Source organism: Eublepharis macularius, chromosome 1, assembly GCF_028583425.1.
Source record: "Eublepharis macularius isolate TG4126 chromosome 1, MPM_Emac_v1.0, whole genome shotgun sequence".
Classification (NCBI taxonomy): domain Eukaryota; kingdom Metazoa; phylum Chordata; class Lepidosauria; order Squamata; family Eublepharidae; genus Eublepharis; species Eublepharis macularius.
The window spans coordinates 38,837,149-38,863,335 of NC_072790.1; the positions used below are offsets into that span (position 1 = coordinate 38,837,149).

At 41.2% G+C, this 26,187-nt stretch overlaps 1 protein-coding gene across 1 annotated transcript in view; it reads right to left on the reverse strand.

The window, feature by feature from the left end:
• The window catches only part of KLHL29 (kelch like family member 29), a 529,196-nt gene that overhangs the window by 127,531 nt on the left and 375,478 nt on the right, over nucleotides 1–26,187 (reverse strand). The window contains exon 6 of the mRNA XM_054992668.1: nucleotides 4,816–4,954. Coding sequence (XP_054848643.1) covers nucleotides 4,816–4,954 — 139 coding nt within the window. The remainder of the gene's footprint in view (nucleotides 1–4,815; nucleotides 4,955–26,187) is intronic.

Genomic DNA, 26,187 nt, shown 5'->3' on the forward strand with positions numbered 1-26,187 from the left:
GGATAAACCAGGATGGATTGCACTGGGATCCTGGTTTCCAATTTCTGAAAAAACCTGAATATTTGTATGGATTTAAGTTAGATTTAAAACCTATTAATGCTTTCAGTCCCACACTGCCAACGCATAGCAGGGCAGATCCAAGAAAGAAATAGGGGAGAAAATCCATCCTTTTGCCCTGCACAGAGAGTCTAATATTTTTGGAACTTTCACCTCATTTTATACAAATTCCCATGAATTTGTACTTTATGAAAACATGTTTTCCAGGAGTCTGGCTGGCGCACAACACCAAACCTAACAGCCAGCTAAAATGTTAAACTAAAATGTTAAGGTGGGATATGTGCCACGGGTTAACAAAACAAAGTGCAGGTCCTTTCCGAAAGGGAGCTACTGGTAAGAGCGTGGAAATATTTTCCATAATAGTAATTCATTGACTTGGGTAGAAGAAAAGGCATCTGAAGCATTCTTTGCACCTTTCCCCCCTTGAGTTATATGGAATAGCACACTATGTTCTTTCCATCAAGTTACCAGATCATCTCCTAGGTTTTATTTTTTATAAATGGTTTAACAGAGACTACTGACGTCATTTCTTTGGAAAAGAGTGTCGTGGTTCGCAATGGAATAACATATAGTATCATCTCTCTGCTCATTTTGAATGGCTTGTCTATCTGCTTGTGCTGTTATGAATATTCCACCTGCCTTCATCTTGGCGTTAAAGGGAACCTTATAGATAGATAATCTGCAACGTTATTGATAAGTGGCATGATAGAAACTCCCAAAGCAGTGAATTCTCTCCCCCTTACATTTGTGGGTTTTTCTTGGCTGTCATTGGGCTTTCAGTCTACTGGCAAATATAGAATTAAAAGGAGAATTTGGATTAGAGAGTTGAGTTCACAATTATTTCTGTCTTTGTTTTTCCCATGTACTGAAACTCAATCAAGAAGAAATGCCCCAAGGCACGGATTCCACATAATTTCACAGACAAAATGAATAAGCCAAGGAACACAGAACACTCCTAGAAAAACCGTTTTGCCTCAAACTCATTCACTTCTAATCTCCTTGTGTGTGGGCTTTATACATACATTACATATGTAGTCAAATATTTATACCTTGCCTGAACAATTAAAGCAGAATACGGTAAAACAGCAATTAGCCTCAAAACAGAAAAATGGATCTAACCCAAGTAAACCTTAAACTGCCTCAGCTGCCTAAACTGCCTGAGCCTCCTTCAAATGCCTTCCTAAATAACACAGCTTTTCAAAACTTTCTAAAAATCAATAGAGTGGGAGCTTTCCTAATATTCCTAGGAAGGCTGTTCCGTATGACTGGGGCCATAGCCAAAAAGGCACACAACTGGGCAGAGGCAGAGTTAATCACTCTTACAGATGGCGTTGATAAAACGAACTGTGAACTCCACTCTCAGAATTGGACCACATGGTCAACAAAACCACCTTGATTTTTCTAAACTGGTATTTTCTCACCACTGCCATAATCAGGTCCGAACCAACACCAGGTTTTTGCTGGCATTTCAGGCCCAGAAGCTGGTGTTTAGGGCCTCAACATTAGGACTTTTTCTGTCTAGCTTATCACTGAAATACTATACTAATACCTAAATAAAAAGAGACTTGGAAATAGACATTCCATTACTGTGAAACTGTAGTCACTTAAAGACATGACTTGGATGTGAAACTTGAATAAAGTTGCCATATCCATGAAGAAAAACCCATGTGAGTTTCAGAACAAATGAATACACAACAAAACAAAAACCCCAAGCACTTGGAAACTTATTTGGAGACTTTTGAAGGGCACTTTAGGATTCTGGGAGACATTAACTAGAGTTCTTGTGTAAGAGAGCATCTATAGGACACGTTTTGGGGGCTTGTTTACAAAATCATTTGATACCACTCCGCCACACTCATGCTCCCAATCAAGCCATGTGGAATTGGTAGGAGGCAATTTGAAACTGTTGAAAGGAATGCTTCGAAACAAATTCATGATGGTATGCCAGCGATCATTCAGCTGCTCATACCACTAACAAATTGAAACTGGTCTGGTGGCAAAGTACCAAACTTAAATGAAAACAATACCCAAAACAGGTTGCATGAACTGGCCTAAGATGAAAAACAAAGATTCTTGATGGTTCCATGAAATGGTACCCCTTATCTAAATTTAAAATTTGCTCAAATTGAATAAGGCCTGGTACAACTCTTCTCCGTACATATCAGGCAAATTTATGATTATCTAGTGGTATGAATCTCAGAATATCTGAATCCATGAATGATTGGGTCAAATGCCTCTCCAGCACTGAAAAATAATATGGGCACTGAGTTCCCCATGTTGCGTTTGCTGAATAAAATGAATGGACTAGCATTTCCAGGGGGAAACGAGTAAGGGGGCGGAAGGAGGGGGCGACAATGTCACTTCCAGAAGTGAAGTCATTGCACTGACCACGGGAGTGCTCCTGCATTTCGTTTGGGGCTGATTTTGGCCCCAAATGGACTGAATCAGCCCCACGCAGAGCGCTGGAGCACTGCTGCACCTGGCACAATGACATCTGGAAGTGACACCGTCATGCAAGCACTAGAGTGTGTGCATGTGAAGATGGAGTACACAACGGACATGAGCTAAGTGCCAAGTGTCCCCCTGGCAGCCCTAATCTTCTATATGGCTGACCCTACTTTTTCCAAATACAGATGCCACCGTATGCTACTATAAACATATAACATGCACAGAAATTAGAATGTTGGACTAGGATCAGGTGCAGCCAGATGTGAATTTCTACTCTACCGTGGAAGTGTGTTGGGTGATCTTGGGCCACTCCCACACACATAGTCCAACCTACCTCACATGGTTGTTGTGAGGATAAAATGGAGGAGAGGAGAACAATGCAAGCCACTTGGGATTCCCACTGGGGAGATAAGGTGAGGTATAAATGGAGTAAATAAAATATAAATAAAATGCCAAGAGGCCTCTCCCATCTTCTACAATTTTTAGCTTCGAGTTCATGATAGTTTTAAGCTATATTTAAGAAATGATGAACAAAGTTATTAAACCCTAGAAGTCCTATTTCTGTGGCAGCACTCTAAAAAAAGACCAGTTAGAGAGCATCCCTTATTTGACTTTTTTAAAAAAAATACAGATTATGATAGCAGTGATCCGTCTAACGGTTCAGCTCCATCTGACAACTAGCTGCAATAAATAATTGCCATCCCTGATTTTCTCCAGAAACAGACTTATCTGGTGATTTAACTAGCAAGCCTTCACAGCTAAACTCAATGACACTGCATGGCCAGTCAATTACTGGGCTTCTATAAATGGATCCTACGATTCGCTTTCCCTGTAGAATACATATCTCATCTCTGCAAGAGGCATATAATGTAGCCTTAACTAGTAAGTGATAATGAGCAGACGGGAGAGCAGAGACAGAGAGCAGCTAAAGCTCGCTATCATTAGATTTATGGAAGGGGGGGGCGTGCTATCAAGCCAACTTTTTTATGAATAATTGATAAGGCAGTCAGGGCAATTATACGACAGAAGCATCACATCGCCACAATTAGAAAAAAAAACAAGCTTTATGCAAGAAAACGGAACACATTGAACAGGAGATACCAGCAAACATGCCATCCTGGAATAAAATACAGCTGCTATTGTGTTAGTTGGCAACATTTAAAACACACACTTTGAAAGCAAGCATAATGTCTTGTAAACCCCTTTAAAAAAAAAAAAAGCACAGTCCAGGTTCAGAGTTTGGTCAGGAAAATACTGCAAGGCAAAAAAATAAAAAATAATATCTATATATATCAGCACTCAGCCTCATTAATTTGCTGACGACTGAGAGAAATATAAAAATTATTCTTGTGGGTGTCCTCGCCCCCATCTTTCTACACTAATACGACAGTAGTTATCATTTCTACGTGGGTAATACGAAGCATGGACATTTTTAAAAATCTCCAATGTGATGGAAAATAAAAGAAGATCATGCAATGTTTCGAATTTATCAGCTAGAAACAGAGGGATAAAAATGCAAAGATGGAAACACATTCTCAGGAAACATGTATTTGATCTAAATCAAAACAAAACTTCTGTCCACTCAAGAAATAAAAATACTCACTCTATCAAACAAATAGAATTTGGGGCTTTCTAAAACTTAAAGTTACCTCTGTTACACAAACAATTTAAAAATATGAATTCAGTGTTTTCTTAAGAAAAGATTGCACCAATATTTGGCTTTGATTTAGTTTGGCTTCAAACAGCCATATCTATATCGGGTGGTCAAAATTTAAGAGATTAACAGTGAAATTCTAAACAGAGTTACTCTAGTCTAAGCCCATTGAAATCAATGGGCTTAGACTAGAGTGACTCTGCTTAGGATTTCACTATAAGAGTTGAACATATGCTGCATAACTCAACGCTGGCTAGATCTTGGCATCTTTAAGTGACATGCTTATGGGTTATGGCAGCCTGAAGGAAGAGTTCACAGCATCCCATTAAACAAATGCTCTAATAAGTTGTGTTTTGTGATTGGTGTCATTTATGAGTGTAAATGCTTCTTGATGGAACAGTATGCTTCAGCCAAAAATCCATGTGCGAACTAGTGAGGTCAGGAATTGTACAAAGTCAGGGTTATGTGTAAACAAATGGAATCTGAGTTTGTACTTTTAAAAAAATATACATTCAGAGTAAGTGGAAAGAATGGCTACTGGCTCTGTGACAGGAGAGTCAAATCTTCATAAACCTGAAAGAGAGGGGGAGGAAAAAAGCGACACAAATGCGCCCTACAAAAGAACAGACCAGATCACAGCTGGAAGGAAGGCAAACCTTTTAATCAGGTCCTTGAAATATAAGCTGCAGGAAGCTAGAACATTTTGGTGGACTTCAAACTCTTTGCCTTCAACAATAATTTTCAGGTCTGTAAACTCTTTCGCTCTGCGTTGCTGGTTCAACTCCTTCAACATTTCTGCGGAACAGAGAAGACAGACAGTGCCAGGATTCCCATTAAGAGGCTTTTTGAAAAAGTTTTATTCTTAAAAAAATTAAAAACAAGGAAAGTAGAGAAATAGGAAATGCTTGATATTCTTTGTTGGCAAGAGTGTCTCAATGTTGACATTCAAAGAAATCACATATAAAATACATATTATATATACATCGATAAATATATATGCTTACAAAAGCAAGAAACAGTAGGTCTGAACACAACTGAAAATCCTACATTTCAAAGAGGGTAAGAAGTTTTCCTGCATCAATAAAACTAGAAACAGACACCAAAAAAAAAAAAAAAACCATTATCACAAAATACTGGGAAGTGACTTTTTGCTGTAGCAAAATGCAAGAACAATTGCTTTATCATCTCCGAACACAAGTGACTTTTAAATGTGCTGGGATTAATACTGAATAAAAACATGACATTTATGATGCAGCATGAACTTGACATGTGTCAAAGAAAAAATGCAAAGCTTGCAAAAATCCTTATCCTGGGCACACAACAGAAAGCCTTGAGCTTAATGACTGGCAAAATACAAGTGTTAATCTAAAAGAAAGTTTATTGGAAAAACAGGCCTACCGATGATAACTGGAAAAATTACCAAAGCTGCAGAGACATTTTCAGACATACTGAATTGTTAGTTAAAAAAAACATAAATGTTCCGTAAGTTTCCCCCTGTTGTCAAAATGTGAATTTTTAAAACGCAGGCTCGAGTTCATAGAATTCATTGAATGATAGCAATTCATTTTTGACACAAAATCATCACAAAGAATATTTCTGTCTTGGAGGAACTCACCGTGCAAAATGCATCCTGGTCCACACACCTCTTTTATACAGAGAACAGAACAGTAGCATGGCACATATCCTTGTATGTGACTGTGGACATGGTAAGCAATTCCATGGTGAATGCCCTTCTAAACTAATGTCTCAGAATGGCTAGAAAGGCAGATAGAATGTACAAGTGTGATAAAGGTGTAAGATAGCCCTGCGATGATTTCAGCTTCATGTCTATTATCTGCCATTCTACATTTGCAATAGGTCAAGAGCTTCATTTTCCTCATGACACATTTTTCCTGCTTAGATCCATTTTAAACCTAAAGAGCAACGTTTTCCTTTCACCTCAACCCATTATCAGTGTACTGGCAGGTCTAAAGGTGCCTTTAAAATGTTGTCCTTCATGTGATAATGGAAAAAAAATCAGGCTAAAATATTCATGCTTTGTTACAAACCATGGCCACTCCCAAAATGATAACTTGCCAAAAGGATGTCATTTGGGAATAAAATAAGCAGGAATAAATTAATAGCAATTAACAAACAGTAACAGAAACTTGCAAAACCTGAATGTGTATATTGATAATACTCAAGGGTAATACTCAAGACAACAGGAACAACAAATATATTTTTTTCAGACCTCATCAACAAAATGTCACCTGACACACTGATATCTATTTAATGGAAGCACAATGGTGTCTGAAGGGCTAATTATCCTGTACTGAAATGGGTCACTGTTCTCTGGAGAGAAGGCAGATCATTAGAGAGGGTACAGAAATAACAGCAGGCCCATGTCAGTTCTATATCAGAGCAAAATAAAGTATTCCATCCTGTGGGTGCCATCTCAGAGCTATTTTTAAAGCATCCATTTTGGTTAAAATGCAGTAACATCTCTCAAAAACACACAACACTTTCTAAAGGGGTCAGGCAGGGTCACTCTCCCTTGGAGAAGTTTGGAATCTTTGAGTTGGAGGATGGGGAGACTCCTTTGTTCACCTAAAATGTGACTTGGGTCTCCCATTGTGCAGAACCCAATCAGTAATCTGACCCACTGTTAACACACACTGGGAAATCATCGTCTTTGTAGAATTTACAGGAATAGACTTTGATTCAACAGGACCAATAGAAGGCTTGAGCTAATCCGAACAAAATATTAGAATGAGTTTCCTAAGTTCGGCTCAGCAACAAATATACATCGTAAGAGTTCCACCATGAATGTTGCCATCAGGGATCCATTTTGTTCACTTCTCTTCCATTTGATGTTGAGACCAGCTCTTTTCTGCTAGTTATGTGAAGCCTAGAAAATGAGTTTTGGAATATCTACAACACAAAGGTTAGGAGCCAACAGAGAAGGGGCTTGAATGTGTGATACTCCACATGCTAACATGCTCACTGGAAACAAAAGCAGTCTTGGAGATAAACAAAGGGCTCCCTTTGCCTAGTCCAGTGGCATTAAACAGGACACCTCAAGAATTAATCAAGGAACATTTAGACACAAACGGGTCTTCATCAAAGATCTAGACATCCATTAGCATCCTCAACTTAAACGTTCTCTATTCACATTGACCCAGTACTAGCCGATAAGAATCTCAATGAGGTAACTAATATAACCCCTCCACACAGTGAAACATCCCCTCCTTTCCCTATCTGGAAATATTCCCAACGTCAGAGAACTTTTCATCTTCTGCCAATCAGGAAGCATGCCAGTTAACTCACCTGGATTCCCCTGCCATTCCACCAGCCAGGAAAAAGTAATCTTTTGTTTTAATTCTCCACGTGATGATTGGAGTGCTCTGCTCGTGCCGCCCCTTTGCTGTGCACATCGAGGTGCTCAGCCATGCCTAGACCTGCTGCTTTCCCTCCTCTGGATTACCTTTCTTGGACTATTGGTTGCCCAGATGTGGTGATACCTCTTGCTTGGATCTAAACCTTTTGCCTGTTACCATGTCCAAGAATACTCAGTTGTCCTATAAAGTACTTAAGGTCTGTTAACTTCCCTTAGCTAAGAAAACCTTATTTCCTCAGACAACTGTGTAGCTGTCTTTCTTATTCGTTTGTTATTTCCTTTATATAAAATTCTTAATAAAAAGAAAAAGAAAATCTTATTTCCTTTTTCCGTCAGTGACTAAATCACCCTGATGCTTCTGAATATTTGAACACATTTGTATGTATTTATAGGAGTTGCCAAGAATCACATAGTAGCACTGAAGGCCAATATGGTGTAGCAGTAGCAGTGTTTCCCAATTTTTCCCCATGGAGGAACCCCTAAATAATCTTAATAACCACGGTATTTTGAGGGATATTTGGAATTTCCTGTGGTATTTCAAGTTATTGATCGATCGATCGATTGATTGATCCATTCGTTCATTTATTCAACGATTTCTTGTGGAATTCCAGGGTTCCAGGGAACCCTGGTTGGGAAACACTGAGTGTTGGAAGAGGACACTCAGCCATGAAGCTCACTGGACACCCTCTTTTGAACATAACTATCTCATAGAGGATAGAAGATGCACATATACCATCCTGTGTTCTTTGGAGGAAGGGCAGGGTGAAAATATGATAGATTAGGATAGGTTTCAAGAAGGGTAGTCCATCTTAAAATAGAAATGATAGTTCAACTATCAGATCCAAGAACATGTGACTATAGCCATCATTGCTTCTCTAGACAAAAATACAGACAAAAATGAAAAGTGCAAAATAAATTTCTCACACCAATCATTCCTTTTTTTTTTTTGCACTTGCACATCCAATAAAGGAGCAGGAAGTGAATCAGTTGCTTGACCAGCTACAGATAATGCAGGATTACATACTTAGTGGTAAATACAGGTTCCCTATCCTTCTGTTTGTTATACCTGTGCAAAGTAGTGGCAGTATGGGGATATCTGTAGGGCAGAAGCAAAGGAGGGGGCTTAACCCATCTCTTCTAGCCTCCCCCTCTTCCTTGCAAATTCTTTCCTCATCCCAGTGTTCCCAGTCTTTAAAGTGACAGCCCCCTCACCGAATGATGCTGTCTTTTCCCCTTCACTCCACATGTCTCCAATTTCAAAACAGTAGCAGGCTGTTTGGCTTCTGTTTTATCTGTGCCTTTTCAGGGACCGCAGGAAAGTGCATTTTCAGAAAAGGCACCGAAAAAACAGAAGCCTAACAGCCTGCTACCATTTTGAAATCAGAGACGTGTGGAGTGAAGAGGGAAAGCCGGCAGCATTCTGTGAGTGGGCTGTCCCTTTAAGGACGAGTGGAAACAGCCACAATATGATTGAAAAGAGCTAATGTTTAGATCACAGGACTCATTCACTTGTCTAGAACATCTTTATGGATTATGAAATATATGATATAGTATGTCGGACAATGACAAGTGGTAAGCAGTGTGGTCTGTTTTTCGGTTTCTTCTGCCATATAAGTCATTGATGGGAAGTGACATCTGCATCTGAGAAAACATCAAGTAATACTCTTCAAGTGATAGCATCCATGAGGTTTCTTCAACTAGAGGCATTTCAAATATCTGAACCTACCAAAATGCAATTGTGCTTCAAACACAGCAGGGACAACATTTTAAAGTTGTTTTTCAAGAACACCAGTCCTATCAGCATGCTGGCAACCTTTCCCTCCATTTGTGGTAATGGTAATTAACGTTAGTGCTGAAAGGAGATATTTGCTTAACAAGACCACCACAGGATCTGTTACATAATGGGCCTCTGTAATAGATCAGCCAAAGAATCCTACCGGGTATGACTACAGGAAGCTGTTACATGAAATTACCAGTGAAAACAGACAACCTAGTTCATTCTTGCAAAAGATAACTCATAGCTTTATGTCTGTGAACCAAAGAATGTCAAGCGATGACTCCATCGCTTTTGCCTGGAGCAGGAAGAAAAGGTTGATGGAGAACAAAAATGTAATGTCTGACCAGTGTAAGAGTCTGCATCTTAAGGCAGAGATCGATTGAGCAGAATCCTAAGATTTCAAATGTCCTACGATTTCAAATATGTTACTACATTCATTCAGGTTTATATAGACATTTACAGACATTATTATCACTAAGAGCATACGAATACCAGTATCCACATTTAATAGATGACTCGGTACGATGTGACCACCAGGGGAAAGTGCTCTTGGGCTTACAGCTTGGCCTAGCTCCCATGAAGACACTGTGTAGAGTTCCCCTTTGAGATGCTGTACTTGCTGAGAGTTCCGTGCCAGTGGTTCCATCTTCAATGGCTGTGAACAAGGTGGCAGCCACACACCCCCTCACTCCTGTGACTGACAATCATCATGTATGAGCGGTAACCTGATGACATTCATATTTTGTGTGCACAAAACCTGTCATTACAAAGTAATATAATTCACATTATTGTCCAGATATGCTGTCCTCCTGTCTGCCCTCCATCAGCCCTACAGCAGCAGGCACCGTCCTCAGGCCCTGTAGCACTGCCTCTGTCAGAACCTCAACTGCAGGCATCTCCACAGAGCCTCAGGCCACCCTTACTATTGGGATAGCATCAGTCAATGCCCAGGCACCACCTGGGTAACAGCTTCCAGCCACAGGATGCCTGTTCCTCCACCCTTCCTCACCACCGGCCAGATGAGGGGGGGGCGGAGGCTGGGCATGGGGGATCCCCTGCCCCCACTGGGGGACCTGCACTGTAGACAGATCACTCTAAATTGTGTAGATGCCTACTGGTGGATAAGCAGGAGGCAACAAGTAAAGCAAAGGAACAACCTGCCAGAAGGCAGAAGGTTTGGTGTAGTGGTTAAGAGCGCAGGACTCTAATCTGGAGAACAGGGTTTGATTCCTCACTCCTCCGCTTGAAGCCAGCTGAGTGACCTTGGGTCAGTCATAACTTCTAGCTCTCTCAGCCCCAACCACCTCACAGGGTGTTTTGTTGTGGGGATAATAATATAGTTTGTAAACCGCTCTGAGTGAGTGTTAAGTCTTCCTGAAGGGCGGGATATAAATTGAATGTTGTTGTTGTTATTATATAAAGTTGGAATATTATTTGATGTATTTTTAAATAGATTACTTTCTTATATGAAAAATGCAAACTGCTGAAAGTGCAATCAAAAGAAAGTAATATATAAAAAGAAAAAAGAAAAAAATACATCAAATAACATATATTCCAGCATTAGATATAGTAATATTGTGTTCTACCCACTGGCAGGTTGTTCCTTTACTTTACTTGTTGTTTCTATTCCAGAGGGCCCCCTTAATTTGCTCTCTAAGATAAGCAGAAGGCAGCTACAGCCACAATGACCTTTTACTAGCTTCATCTGGTTAGCCAGCTGTGGCCTTTCCAGGGCAGAAAAGATCTAGTCACTGTGGGGCATAGCCTGGTTATATCTGGATCACGTCACTGCCATGCACTCTACATGGGCTGCCCTTGAAAAATGTTTGTAAACTTTAATTGTTGCAGAATGCTGCGTCCAGAATGGCAACTAGAGTGGGAGGGAGGGGACCATATCTATACAGTCTTGGCTCATCAACACTGAATTGCATTTATTTATGTCTCACTTTTCTCCCCAATTGGGACTCACTGGCTCTCAATCGGTTTCTAGGCACAATTCAAGGTGCTAGGAATTAGGATGCCAAACCCACATGGCTACAACAATCAACTTCCGATGCCCTGATTAAGGTGTCGCCACCTTCTGAGATAAGGGGTGGCAACCGAGGACAAAGCCTTCTCGGTAATGGTTCCCAAACTCTGGAACTCTCTTCCCAGGAGACTCATCTGTCCCTTTTGTTGCCATTTTATGCCAGAAGGTGAAGACTTCTTTTTGTTTCATTTGGTGTTTCCGCGATGATCCCTCCTTTCTGTCCTATGTTTAATTGTTGTTTTTATGTTTTTGTAGTTTAGCTATGGTTTTAATGGTGAGTTTTTGTTTGGTTTTAATGGGTTTTTAAGACATGTTTTTATTATGTATGTTTTTCATCAGTGGTCCTGATGAGGGCAGATGGGCAAGGAATAAAGTTTTGCAAATAAATAAATAATATAAAATGTGATGCAGTGCTGAATTTTCATAAAACATGATTTGCATTACAAAAATTGCCTTTGGAGCAGAGTCGTGCAAAAACATTCATAACTTCCCCCCGTCACATCCACGCATTATTATATTGCCTTTTTGCATTCATCGGTCCCCCAATTTGCTAATCTTTGGTGGTGGAGGGGGGATGAACCCTCTGCTTAGGTAAGAAGACTCTCAGTGGGATAGACACTCAGAGCTAAGCTACAAGAGACAAATTATATAAGGACGCGCATGTGAAGGGAGTCACAATGCTCGCTGGGAAGCTGAGTTTTAAAAGAGATCGGAAGGCTTTGTCAATTTTCCCTCTCTACAGAGCCAGCAAAGATTGCTCCTTAGAGGGTTTGCTAATTTCCTCTTTGCCACCGGAAGTCTCCGTCAGTTTCACCTCCCCTTCTTGGAGGTGAAGAGGAAATAAACCGTCTGAGGAGGATCTTTGCTGGCTCTGTAGAGAGGGGAAGTTGACAGAGCCTTCCAATCTCTTTTAAAACTCGGCTTCCGGGCTAACTTTGTGACTCCCTTCGCGTGAGCATCCTTGTGTAATTCATCTCTTGTAGTTTAGCTCTAAGATGTGTCTTTCATTGAAAGCAATACTGCAGAGAAGAACGAGCATACGAATGCATGGGACTGTTGGGCTGTTTGCCTTGGCAATGGGGATACATCCTAACTCTAACTTTCTTAGTTTTAGCAACTGTTTCAAATTCTTTCACCAGAAAATGCACAAAATGATCCAAAAGAAGAAGCTACTTTGCGAGAGGCCAAAGTGTTGGTGAAATGGGTTCCTTGCACTCTCTTAGAGCTGAGCTCTAATGCAATGTTTTGTGTATCTATATAAACAGGCAATTAATACCCTGCTGCTCAAAATCTGCCCCATTCTTAACACACGCACAGTGCCAATGATACTTAATGTTTCGCAACATTTGGGACAGGCAAAAAGCAAACTCACATTTAAAACAATCCAAAACAAACAGATCAATATACTGGTTGTTCAAAATTACTTTACACACTCTGGACTGCTGCTTTCAGGGCTGGGCAGCAACAGAAACATCCCTGCCGTGTGTCAAGATCTGGAAGTTCAAGTCAGCATTCCCGGGAGCCCATTTTCTGCTGCCCCCTTTGTACAAGTTCCCAAGGTGATGAGGGAAGGCAGCAGAAAGGCGCTCCTGCAAATTCCATGGTAGGTTCTGAGGGTGTAGGGGAGGGTCAGCCACAGGTGCTGGAGGGTCAACAGCAAATGCTGATCACAAGTACCAAGGAGTCTGAGACCATGGAATATTATTTGAGCATAGCATGAATGTAGCAAAGTAAAACAACAACAACAAACTTTTCAATGATTCACTTATATTTTTTCCTTAAATTCTGAGACACAGAATGAAATCAGTGCCAATTAAAAACTGAGTAGTTAATTCTAACTCTGCAACCTCTTCTTTATCTCTCTCTCTTGTAATACCCTTATTGTATATTACTGTATGAAAATCTAGATGGATAAAGTCATCTGTCCCCCCTGGGGTCCCAAAAAGAACAGGAAATCAAAACAACACAAAGCAGAAATCAAAACAAAACACCCTTTTAAATACGGTCTTCAGTATTTTTTTTATTGTAGACAATAATTATTCAAACAAATTTTAATTCAGTGGAATAGTAGCCAGCTACACCAACAGAAACTTTGAATGGTCAAATCAGTATAAGTTTAGTTCACGTTGAAATGTAGCCTTATTTTTGATATCCAGCTAAAAGGTATGGTGCCTGAAATGACCTAGAAGTCCTAGAGATTTATCCAACATATTTTCCTGACACATTTTCCTAAGCGATATCCACACATAATATAACTTCATTTATCTGAGTGGCCCAGAGGACATCCATTGTATTAGGTTTAGGGGAAAAGAAAGTAATATTTCCTCAAGGTCACACTGCAAAGGGCTTATATGGAATTTATGCAGTCAATTTTGTTAATAAATAAGTTGTGAGAAATTAAAGATTACTGTTGTTACTGAAATTTCATTTGATCATATGCTGAAACATAGGAAAGGAATGCAGCTGCACAGTTGACTATTCAAACATTGTCCAGTTTTAACTAAAAATCCAGGTCTGATTGTTGTATTTGCAGGAAGACAGCTCTGAAAAATCTGAGAGATGCTTAGGGGAAGGTTAAAATATTTATTACAGGATGATCTGGGAGGAATTCAAATTTATCCTAATTGCTTTTAGCAGAAAACTAGCAGATAGCTTTTAGACCCCTTTGATCTTTTCATGTAGCATAAGGCATTAAACAAAACATTCTGGAGTTCTGAAGTCTTTTTCTTTCATTTTTTTTTAAATACCTAATACATTGATGTTATACATTTTCTTCTAAAGTCTGAATTTCTAACCAGGTGACAACAAGCTCTGTCTGGAAAAAAAATAATCTTATTCTTTAGTATCTCATAATGTAGGCCGAAGACAGGAAAATGGTTAATTCCATCAACGGCACCTTAGAGACTAACATCTGGTGTCTGAAGAAGGGAGCTCTGACTCTCGAAAGCTTACATTCTGAAAATCTTGTTGATCTCTAAGATGAACTGGACTTAGATCCTGCTCTTCTACTGCAGATCAACATGGCCACCTACCTAAACACACCAAACAACAGTGTATCTGGGTTGGTTAAAAAAAAAATTAACAACGTTTTTAAAGTGGAGTTCTGAAATCTTTGAACAGTCAGCATGTGAAAGGGTACTCCACAAGGCTTAGGAATGCCAGCCAAGTTTCCCTACCTACTCAGAGGGAGGGGGGGACCCACTGCTTAACTTGTTGTCCGCGTTCCCTGCTGCTCCTTGTGTGTATGCTTATTTGGCCCGTTTGGGGCCCAAATCAGTTTGCTGAGAAGTGCGGGAGTGCTCTCAGGGGTGGTGTGATGACGTTTCTCCTGGGTGACATCATTGCACTGCCCCAGGAGTGCACCCGGGAGGCCAGTTCCCCCACCTTTCCTCCCCCACCAGCCAGGTGAGTAGAGGCGAAGGGGCAGAGGGAGGGAGGGGGGGATCCTCCACCCCCAGAGGGGAATGGCATCCCTAACAGGGCTTCCCCCCCATGAACCCAAACACCAACATATAGTTTCTGAACTGTACAAATAATAGAAGTCAGCAATACCCCCCCCCTTTAGAAACATCAGTAAGAAGAATTTTGTAAACTAAGTCATGGATAATGTGGGAAAGGAGGTTAGCAGACGGTAATGAAATACCACTTGGAAAGCTTATGACCATCTTTGGCTGAGTTAGTCTTAAAAGTTCACCGTATGTTTTTAAATTGAAAGAACTGCAAAGGGAACAAGTTAAGGGACCAGTGCTCCCTATCGCTCTCGATTAGCCCTCCTCCCAGGGTGTATGAGGGTCAGAGGACCCCCATGAATACGGTAAAATGCAGGATGGGGCTTCAGCTCAAGGAAAAATCAGCAAAAATAACCCATCTTTCCTCTTGCAAAAGCTCTCCTGTAAATGGAGGGAATGTGTGTTTGAGTGGAACTTCTGCCGATGCCTTCTTTGCTGCAATGCCATGTCAGATGTCATTTTTTCCCCAAAGGTTCCCTGAAGCCCAGGAGAAGCAAGAGGGGATAACAGTGGCAGGACCTACTGCAGAGCACTGCTCTGTAAACTTACTCTGTTCACAGCTTCTTAAAATTAACCCACTCTCTTACATGGATCCTTTTAATTATCAGGCTGCCGGAACAGGGAGGAAGAAGATGAAGGGCAATCCAGTCCAGGAACTCTTCTGGAACAACTAGGTGTCAGATTTCTCCAGAATTCATGGTTACATGCAGACAACATGTCAAATACATACATGCCAGGAGCCATCTGTACTTTTTACATTTAGCTGTCCACTCAAAATAATAATATAATAATAACAGTTGATTTATATACCGCCCTTCCGGACAACTTAATGCCACACTTAGAGTGGTTTATAAAGCGTGTTATTAGACTCATGACAATCACCTTGTGAGGTGGGTGAGGCTGAGAGAGCTCTGAGAGAGCTGTGACTGACCCGAGGTCACCCAGCTGACTTCAAGCAGAAGAGTGGGGAATCAAACCCAGCCCTCCAGATTAGAGTCCTGCTGCTCTTAACCACTACACCAAACTGGCCTGTCCTGAAAAACACACAGGCTGGCTTAGATCCATCAGAGTGTTTCTGCAGATGGAACGATTTCCACCAGCAGACCCTTCCTGCTGCAGCCCCAACCCCCCCCCTAAATGCTGCTCCTGCGGGACAGGGGGCTCCTAGCAACAGCATTTGGAGGGGTATTTGGGGTTGCAGTAGGAAGGAAAGGTGAAAGTTCCATTCCTTATGTATAAATCATTTTGTCTGAGGAGACCCTCTACTGGATCCAAGTCACTGACTCAATGTATTAGAAAATATTTACAGTGTTATATTACCATTCTGCTTTATTAGCAACTCAAGCATTTATTTTTTACTTTTCAGGTTTAATCAGAGTCTCCAGGAAGCCGCTTCACAATGTAATGCATAGCAAGATTACAAACTGAAGGTCTATTTCTCATCCTTGTGGTAGACCACCACTGATATTTCTTCAGAGCTACCTGCCTTGCCACTTTACAAAACCTTTCCGGGATTCCTGAAATAACTGACTTCCTGCAAGCTAAATCATATATAGAGATCGCTTTTATAACAGCTTTCCATGTAGCGTTATTGCCGCTGCTGTTATGCGCCCAGCTGAAACTCATGTATATAGTTGTGAATGCAAGCATTTTTTCTTAATACGTAGAACTCAGTGGACACCAAAGAAAATGGCAATTCTTTTCATGAGGTACAATGGGATTTTAAAGCGTCTGCATGGAAAAAAGAAAAGAGGCAATTTCCAGTTCAAACTACTATTTGCAGGATAGCTTTTTACTTCTTTGAGCCATTCAAACAGTGCGGGCGTCCCAAAGTGTTACTTCCAAGCCATCTTAGACATATGTTTTATGCACTCCTCAGACAATGCGATTCACGTGTTCGCTTCTTTATATCTGTAGTTTATGATTTTATGCCTACACTGTTCAGTAGCTCCCCTCCCCCAGCCATACAAACTGAACACACAGCTATTCATACAAATACAAGCACAAAACTGTATGGCCACAATGCAAAATTGGCAGTAGGCAGATATCAAAATGCTCGTGTCAAACTTCAGATTGTAAAACTCCGACAAGGTTATGGATAACCGGTGTCTAAAAAATAGAAGGGAAATACCCTAACAAATTTTTCAGATCCGAAAAATCCTAGGCAAGCTAAGTCCCAGCCTAGTTCATCACAGAAACAAGGGCACAGAGAGGCCCACAAAGCCTACATACCTGCAGGATCACCTCTCCCGAAATGCTCACCTGAGCAAAGCTCTCTAAAGGTGCCACCCTGCCAGCAGCTGCCAGTTCATGTCCATCCTCAGTGCTGGCTCCCACCTTGTGGAACAGCCTGCCCGAGAAAGTAAGGACGGCTCCCACACCCCTGTCATTGTGCCACACATGCAAAACAGTAACATTCAACAGGGGATTAGAACCGTAGTGGAATATGAACATAAGAAAAGCTTGCTGGGTCAGACCAATCATACATCCAGTCTGGCAAACTGTTTCACACAGTGGCCAACCATTTGCTCTAGAGGGCCAAACAAACAGACCGTAGAGGCCAAGGTCATGTCCTGATGCTAATTCCCAGGACTGGTATTCTGAGATTTGTTTCTTCCATATATGGACGCTTCGTTCCACCACCATGGCTAATGGCCATTGATGAGGGTTGCCAAACTCCAGCTAGTGACTGGAGATCTCCTGGAATTACAGATGCAGAGGAGTTAGCCGTGTTAGTCTGTAGTAGCAAAATCAAAAAGAGTCCAGTAGCACCTTTAAGACTAACCAACTTTATTGTAGCATAAGCTTTCGACAATCACAGTTCTCTTCGTCAGATGCATTGGAATTACAGCGGATCTCCAAGCCACAGAGATCAGTTTCCCTGGAGAAAATGGCTGCTTTGGAGGATGAACTCTATGGCATTATACCCTGCTGAAGTCCCTCCCCTCCATGCACCCCAACCTTTCCAGGCTCCACCCACAAAATCTCCAGAAATCTCCCAACCCTGAGCTGGCAAGCCTACCTTTGATGGACCTCCCCTCCATGAATCTGTCTAACCCTCTTTTAAAGCTCTCTGTGCTTGTGGTCATCATTACAGTTGCTGGCAGGGAATTCCACTGTTGAATTACTCAAAAAAGTACCTGGAATAATCCAGGAGGACAACTTTATAATGAAATAGGATTGTACTCCACGACAGTGATTATTGTAGGTATCATCTGCTTCTACGGCATTTTCTTATACTTCGTTATCAAGTTTCCGCATTGTTTGTAGCGTACGTCGCCTTAGATAGCTTGTTGCTTGCTGTTTTATTTTATTTTTGCCTAACAGCTAGTCAGTTGTTAATTTAATATTCACATGTAGCAATACGATTAAAATATGTAAATAGGTAGGGTTTTTTTTAAGCACCTCCACCATGAAAGGAGGTGATCCTTTGTCCTACTCATTTAGGTAGCCAGCTTGTCATTGCAGTCAATGTGTTAAATCAGACAGATGACTTAGAAGAGCGAGAACAAATGCTAGCAGTTGGATTCTGCAAGATGCAAAGGTACATGCTAGGTGTAACCAGGGACAGCTTTTCACTACTGCGGTATGTTCAAGCGCACAGCTATGCCAAAGTTGAAGTGAAATGGTACCAAAACAAGATTAATGGGAATGCATTGTTTTGCTGATATTTGCAGGCACGTTGTTGTTGCTGGTGGTGCTATTTAGTCAACTAAATATGGAATTTCTCCCCCTTCCTCCAGTTAGGTTTTTATTTCACAACTCTCACTTGCCAGGTTGTTATTTCCCTTGCAGTGTTTTTAAGGCACTAAATGACATAGCTGAGCCCAGTTAGAGTAAAGGGGTACATTCTTCATGACATTAAACTACTAAAGGCTGCAACAGAATCTTGAATATGGTAAGGGAGGGTGTACTGTTCCCTCCCTCAAGGGTCTGTTTAGCACCACAAATGCCACAGAGCTGCATTTCATCCCCAAAGTAGTAGCAAGATGTGGGATGAATGGACTTGGGGCTCCTGGTGAGACAGTCATGTGATCCAACTCAACACACACACACACACACACACAAAGCTAGCAGAAACCTGGACACACTTTGGAAAGGAAGCAAAGAAGAAGCGAACCTAGACATGGATTGTCAGATTTCCAAAATAGGGATTTCAATACATTCTGGAAATGACATCAGCACGCTGGCACCAGGAGCACACACATGCTTTGCATGTGTGCAAGGGAGCACACTCCTGGTAAGTACCACCCCCAGCCCCATCAGGAAGGCATAGGGACCTGCTGGGAACCCTACTCTTAAGTAATGTCAGGGCTTACTGGTTCCAGAATCTGTTTCCAGTGCTGCATGTCAACTCTGAGCCAAGTAATGTGACAATAAATACCTCCCCCTGCCACTTCCACCATATAACTACAGGCAGCAACCATGCATCTGGATCAGGGAGAGAGCTTCTGAATGACAGGACATTAGGAAATCCTAAACCCTGAAATGTCTTTTAAAAGATGAACTCCCTGGACACTTTGTTCTCTACTGTTAATACCATGGAGTCCAATATAGAAAACAGTGTGGTCAGTTAGACTAATTCTGTAGATATCAGAAAGTTAAGAATCTTTTCAAACTTTGCTAGAACAGTATTCCTTACATGTCTAGACACATGACATATGAAGTTGCTTTATACTGAATCAGACCACTGGTTCATCAAGGTTAGCAATGCCTACTCTGACTGGCAGCCGCACTCCAAGGTCCCAGCAAGGGGTCTTTTACATAATCTGCTACTAATCCTTTTAACTGGAGATGCTGGAGACAGAACCTAGGACCTTCTGCATGCCAAGCGGATGCTTGTAGGGTAAAGTACTTCAATTCAAGCTAGTTTTGTGGAATGGGAGGTGTAATCCAAAAGCAAGAAAGAGATTGCAATTTGTAAGGAAGAGCCAAGTGTGGACAACCCCCCCCCCCAAATACATTGTAATGGCAATGCAGCAGTTAACATCTTTGTCACACAAGGAAAAAGAGGGCTGCAAGCCAAATATTGACAGGACTTCTTAAATGACAAGTATAAAGAGAGAACACCCTCCGCTCCTTTGGAACTTCCTCAAAGAGACTATTTCTTCCTATAAAAAAACAGAATAGTAAATATGCAGCTGTGGCAGATGTTAGTACATTAATATTTATATATCTAGAGGCCTTGCGGACATTCTGGGCTACCCCACTAGGCATGTTAATATTTGAACAGATCAATCAAAGCTTTGGGTTCATGAAACAATGACAGGCGTAGCTCCTATGTCCCCCCTTCCAATGAAGAGGCTGTTCATATTCCAAACATCCCACGTAACTTTAACATGCTAAGTGCAGAAGTCTGCATCTCTCAAGACTTCCAAAATGAAGCCCTGTGCATCCCAGAAAGCGAGAACATTAAACCTGGGGAGAAAAGCAAAGCAAAAGTTCTTGCATGCAATTCTACTGCCTATGGGTAAATTGCAGAATGGGTCTTTGTGAATCTTTATTTAACAAAGAAAATGCGTTTTGAGAGAAATCCCCAAATGTCTGTTGTGGTTAATATAGGTTGGCTAGAGAATATGTATAATGGTGCTGCTGACTGTACACATACAAATTAGAAGTGCAGAAATGCGCACACAGAATACAGGGTGGGATAAAAAGATGAAGAATGAATACAAGAATATAGGACATCACACATTGCCCGGTTGGCCTATCTGTCTCTGTCTGTCCATCCTGGCATATCTTCACCTGTGCATCTGTTTGCTTGTCTAAAGCAGTTCTAGGATCCTTTTCAAATGCATATTCAAAGTGACTCAAATGTAAAGCCTCTATCTAATGTTGGGAGTACTCGTAAAAGTGCACAGTCAATGAATGCTTAAATCTCCTCCACCAGATGTTTTAACCACCATTCTGTTTTAGAACTCCGTTTTATCCAATCGAAGATAAGTTTAAGTTGTACTGTGGTTGCCATCCTCTTGATACCTTTTAAATTATTTATTATGTAAATTGTGATTTTATTATGCTTTTATGAATTTGTAAATTCTTGTTGTATCGTGACTATGTTTTTAACTGATGTAATCCCCGCCCTGAGCCTGTTCGCGGGGAGGGCAAAATAGAAATATAATGGAATAAATAAATAAATAATAAATAAATAATTGGCAAATTTATATATTCTCAAAACATATTAGATTTTTATATTAGACAGGTAACACAGGCACTATGATAACAAACTTTCATAGGTGTCAGGCAAGACCTATGTCTTTACTTTTAAAGCCTAAATATGAGGACATACAAGGAACTCAATTCCATTAAATCCCATGGAGTTTTTATGGGATATCACAATATTCTAGCTGCTAACACTGAAACATAGTAAGAATATCAACTCCTTATTTGTTAAACAATTAATTTTACTTCATTCATATCTAGAGTTTCCAGTTCCCCACTGGAACTTTCACTGCAAGAGTGACAGAGGGACTCCTAAAGTTACGCAGGTGCCAGGACTCCAACCTCCTGCCCAGGGGGTGGGGTGGGGGGGTCGGAGGACCTGTCAACCCTATTCATATCCCACTTTTCTCACCAATGATGACCCAATTTTGCTTACATCCTTCTGTTTTCCTCAATTTTACCATAATGCATCTCAAAAACAAATGTTCCCATGTCTGATCAACATAGGTACACACTAACTGTGGGTCTGAAATATTCTTTAAATAACCTGAGGAGGCTTCCTCAAAACATTATTTGCAATAGTTCATCTACGTGCTTCCATAGCCTCGGGTCTTACTTTACTCCATTCATAAAGATGATGGGCAAAAAACCCTTTATATGTATTAACAAGATGTCTGACATCTTGAAGTGATAATTGAGAGAGAAATTAGATTACCTTTGGTTAGTGGTGATTAAAGTTTCATCCTTGAGGTAAACTTCTGATATTTATAAACATCAGATTGTATGCCTGCACAACATAATCTCTCTCTCTGGAACTTTGTTGTGATGGACAGGACTGGCTCCAGATCCACCTGTCCTGAAAAATAATCAATGGAGCAGGCAGAAAGCTGGGCCAGTGAGAATTGGAGTTTGTTGGAGAGTGAGAGGTTGAGAGAAGGCTTTGGGGAGCTGCTGGGAGAGAAAGTTTTTGTAGCTGCAGAGAGACGGCAGCACAGAGATAGTTGGCAGTTAAACCTGCTTTGTTACACTGAAACATTCCCTGTTTAACCCCAGTGTGTCTTTGAGTTTAAAACCATTCATTGTTTTGTTCCATCTTGTAACTAAAGTTTAATTTTGGTTTTGTTTTAACCCTGGCTGGCTTGGAATAGTTGGCTGAAGGAAAATATCACACACAGAGACCTCAAAGACTGTGGTCACGTAAAATGGGCCTAGTGACGTCAATGGTGACAGTGTATATAGGAAAAATAACCTCGAAGTTCTCTTTCTCTAATAGCCCCGGACAGTAGCTGAGTGAGGGGAGGCAAATAGAGGGAACGGGTTGCCTGGCTGGTGGAGCTTCTGGAAGAGAGAGGGATCCTCGGAGGATTTGGGTCAGGACTCTCTGCCTGCTAAATTAGACGCTAGGCAAGTGGTGTCTAGGCATGTGGTGACCAGCCCTTACCTGCCTGGGAAGCCATAAACCTGTGAAGGGAGGTTTAGGGAGGGTGGCAGGGTATGTGAAAGGCTGAGGGCCCTCCATAAAGTGGTGGTGCCATGTTTGTGTGTGCGCGCACGTCCGTGCATGTGCACGTGTGGAAATTCAGTGTGACCCAAAAGCCCTTCTGGGGTAAAAATTAAAGGTGAAATCGAAGAAGATTAAGACTTGGAAGAGCAGCCGTGAGGGAACTAGAAAAGATCCTTAAAGATGTCTCTCTGGGGACCAAGATCAAGATAATTCAAACTATGGTATTCCCCATTGCTATGTATGGATGTGAAGGTTGGACAATGAAGAAAGCTGACAAGAAGAAAACTGACTCATTTGAAATGTGGTTTTCTTTTTCACGGATACATAGTGAGATTTTTACATTGCCTTGCATAATCAATTATTTACCTAGATGAAACCAGCACAGAGTTGGGATCTGTGATAAGTGAGGCTAACTTTAGCCCTTGTCAGAAAAAAACCCAGGTGAAAGAAACACCTGGAGAAGAAGTATCTGTGGCAAAAGAATTTACTTCTAGGTGAATGTAGGGGCAAACAGAATAAACATTGAAGCAAAATGTCTAGCAAGTTATGAAAAAAACTTTTCACAAACACTGACAAATTAGACTGTTCCAAGTTTGAGTCCAGACTAGGGTGCCATCAATACAAAAACTGTATATTGCCTTTCTAAATAAATTAGCTGTGAGTTATAAAATAAAAGTATAAGCAAGAAGGCAATGCAAACAATTTCAGGGAAGATATTAGTATCAGCTTTTCTAATAAAATTTCTACCGCAGTATGAGGTGAAGGAATTGAACTGCAGTCACTTAACTTCTGACATGGCACTGGCAAAAATTAACTCAGCCTACATAAAGAAATGAAAAATATTTTTACTTATTGCGGTGTTTCATGGGTACCATGTCTTTTGTGTAATAGGTTACTATGATTTTCTAAAATATACTGGAATTCTATACTGAATAAAAACCACTGGATCCCAATGGACAGAGCATTGTAGATACAGACAGAGCTTCAAATAAATCCCTGCTTGGTACACATTCACTCAACAAATCACAGTTTCTCAGCCGTTTTTCTTGTTCCAATGTAGCACTTTGATCTGCCACCACAGGGCTATTACAATGGCTAATGACATGAACATTGCAAAAACTCATTACACACTAAACAGCTGTAGAAATGGTTACTATTGATTCTGCATCTTATATGTCAGGTCATAAAGCAGTGAATACAGAAATTCTGTGAAATAGTGTTTGGGGTGGGAGCGTCGGAGAATAGCTATGAGTTACAAGGAAGTTGGTCACATTGTATTTTTTGTCAGAGCTACCACAGCAAAAGTGAGGACAGCCTGGGATACTGACTAATCTTATCAGAAAGGGGGTGGGGAGATTATCTTCTCATTCCAAAATGTGAATCAGGTAGGCCCTGCATGACCAACCACAAAACCCACCCCCCAAAGCTTTGCCAACGGAGACTTTTCTTGGTCTTCTATTATATTGGTCTTGAACTGGCAGGTCATAACTTCATGGCCTACACTTGGTGGATCATGTCTCCATAGGGTTGCCAGGTCCCACGAGTCCCCTGGCGGGAGATCAGGAGCCTGGCACGTACCTTTCTGCGCCCCTGTGTCCTGGGCTCGTGCGGGGACGGTACTTCCAGGAAGTGACATCATCGTGCAGGTCAAAGGGCATCTTGGGGGTGCTCCCGCAGTTACCTGGGGGCCAAATCGGCCTGCTGCCGGGTGTGATTTGGCCTGAATCAGGCCCACTGTGGGGCACAATTCAGCCTGAATCAGGCCACTGTAGGTGCAGGAGCATGCTGCCTGGGGAGGTGCCCTGGGGTCCAGGGAAGTCGGGGCGGGGTAAGTGGGGGCAGGGGAAAAGGTGGGAGCAGGGGATCCCCTGTCCTGGGAGGGGGGGATGGCACCCCTATATCTTAATGAAAAATGGATTGCAACAGGATTGCCACCATAAATGTTTTTTCCCCTTTCTTGAAAATGAAAGAGTGTAGGGAAGAATACAAGAAAGATTTGTAAAACATATATGGCAATATATTCATGTTCTGGGATTAGAGTTTTTTCAACTGCCATGGTGGGAATGGGGGATCTCTCGCTCCCAGCTTCTGCCCCCCCCCCGCACCGCCTCTTACTTGGATGGCAGGGGAAAAGGTGCAGGGAACAGACCAGGGAGCTCTGGAGTTATTTCACTGTCGGCCTGATTTTAAGGAAAATACCCTCGTTGGGGTGGGGGGGAGGTTTCCCTTCATTGTCATGCTGGGAATGATGTCATTCCTTGCGTGCCAATGAAGGTTCTCGAGCATGTGTGCACTTTGTGCGCATGCATAGTAAGTACCCCGCCTGAGCACACCTCTGAAAATGCACAGCCCATTCCTCTGGTTTGGACTCCAGGGGACCTAGAATCCCTATCTGGGATGGTCCCATTTCTGAAAAAGCTGAAGAGCGCTGCTCTTAATGGATAGTCCACTTCAACTGGCATTCTATTCATGGCAACCAAGTCTAATGCTTGATAAAAAAGAAGAAATCCAAGACCTTAGAAAATAGCCAATCTTAACTGATCTCAAAGTCCCACCCCCCTCATTGTGGCAAAGGATTACAAAAATCAAATTGGATAAATTAATGAACAGTAAATAAAACATCTTATTTCAGCTAGTTGAGGTCTAAGAATTCCTAACCAAATGAGAGCAGCAACCTGATTCTAGCAAACGAAACACTTTGTTGTTAGATCACCAGACATTCATTTTACCTCCTTTTCTCTTTCCTCTTCTCCAAAAACAGCCTACACAAACACGAAAACATTTTCAATTAGACCATAATGCTGACAGGCGTTTTGAAGCTTTTCATAGCCAGCAGAAATAAAATCTCTCTTTCTCTCTCTTGTATGTGCGTGTTTATATACATTTATATATATAACACCACACTGCATTAAATTTAATTAGTTGTAAGCTCTGACAATAAAGGAAGTGGCATGTGCCACAGCAAAGCATAGCAGGCACGCATGTGTCATTTAAATTAGAGCAATACTCAAACACCAATCTCGAAGTAAGCCTTTCCCCTCTGACTGGGAAATGTTAAGAAAGAAATTATTATGAAGCAGAAGTTTGGCATCCTGTCAAAGTTTGAAACCAGCTTCCTCACATAAAATAAAAACGCTCCCCGGCACACAATGTGAGATTTAAAGCTACTATGCCTCTTTGTTCTGATGAAACCTTCAGTACAAAGTATTTTCCTCAGACGGCTGTTGATAACAAGGTGCTGCCGTTATTCCCTTAAGTTAGTGATACATAGAAGGAAACATTGGTCTGATTTGATGGTGAAGAGGTTTTTTAAAAATAATAAAAGGGCAAGCAAGGTGTATCATAGAAGAATGCCATCTTCAGCTGGTTTGCATCTTACATTTGTGGTAATAGATTGTCTACAGAGAACCTCATGATTTTTCATAGCTTCTGTCTGTTGCATTTACCCTAATTGGCGCTCTAGACAGTACTTAAACCCTTCAAGTCTCATGGAGTAATTTTTGAGCATAATGATTTATATGAAAGCAGTTCACTGGCTTTTGTAATGCATGAATGCTGTTAGGTCCAACTAGTATCTAACCACAACCACAGAAAGAACATTAAGGGTAGGCGGTGTGGAAAATTAATTTCTATTCCTAGAAGTCAAATATCAAATTTTTAGCAGCCTCTGA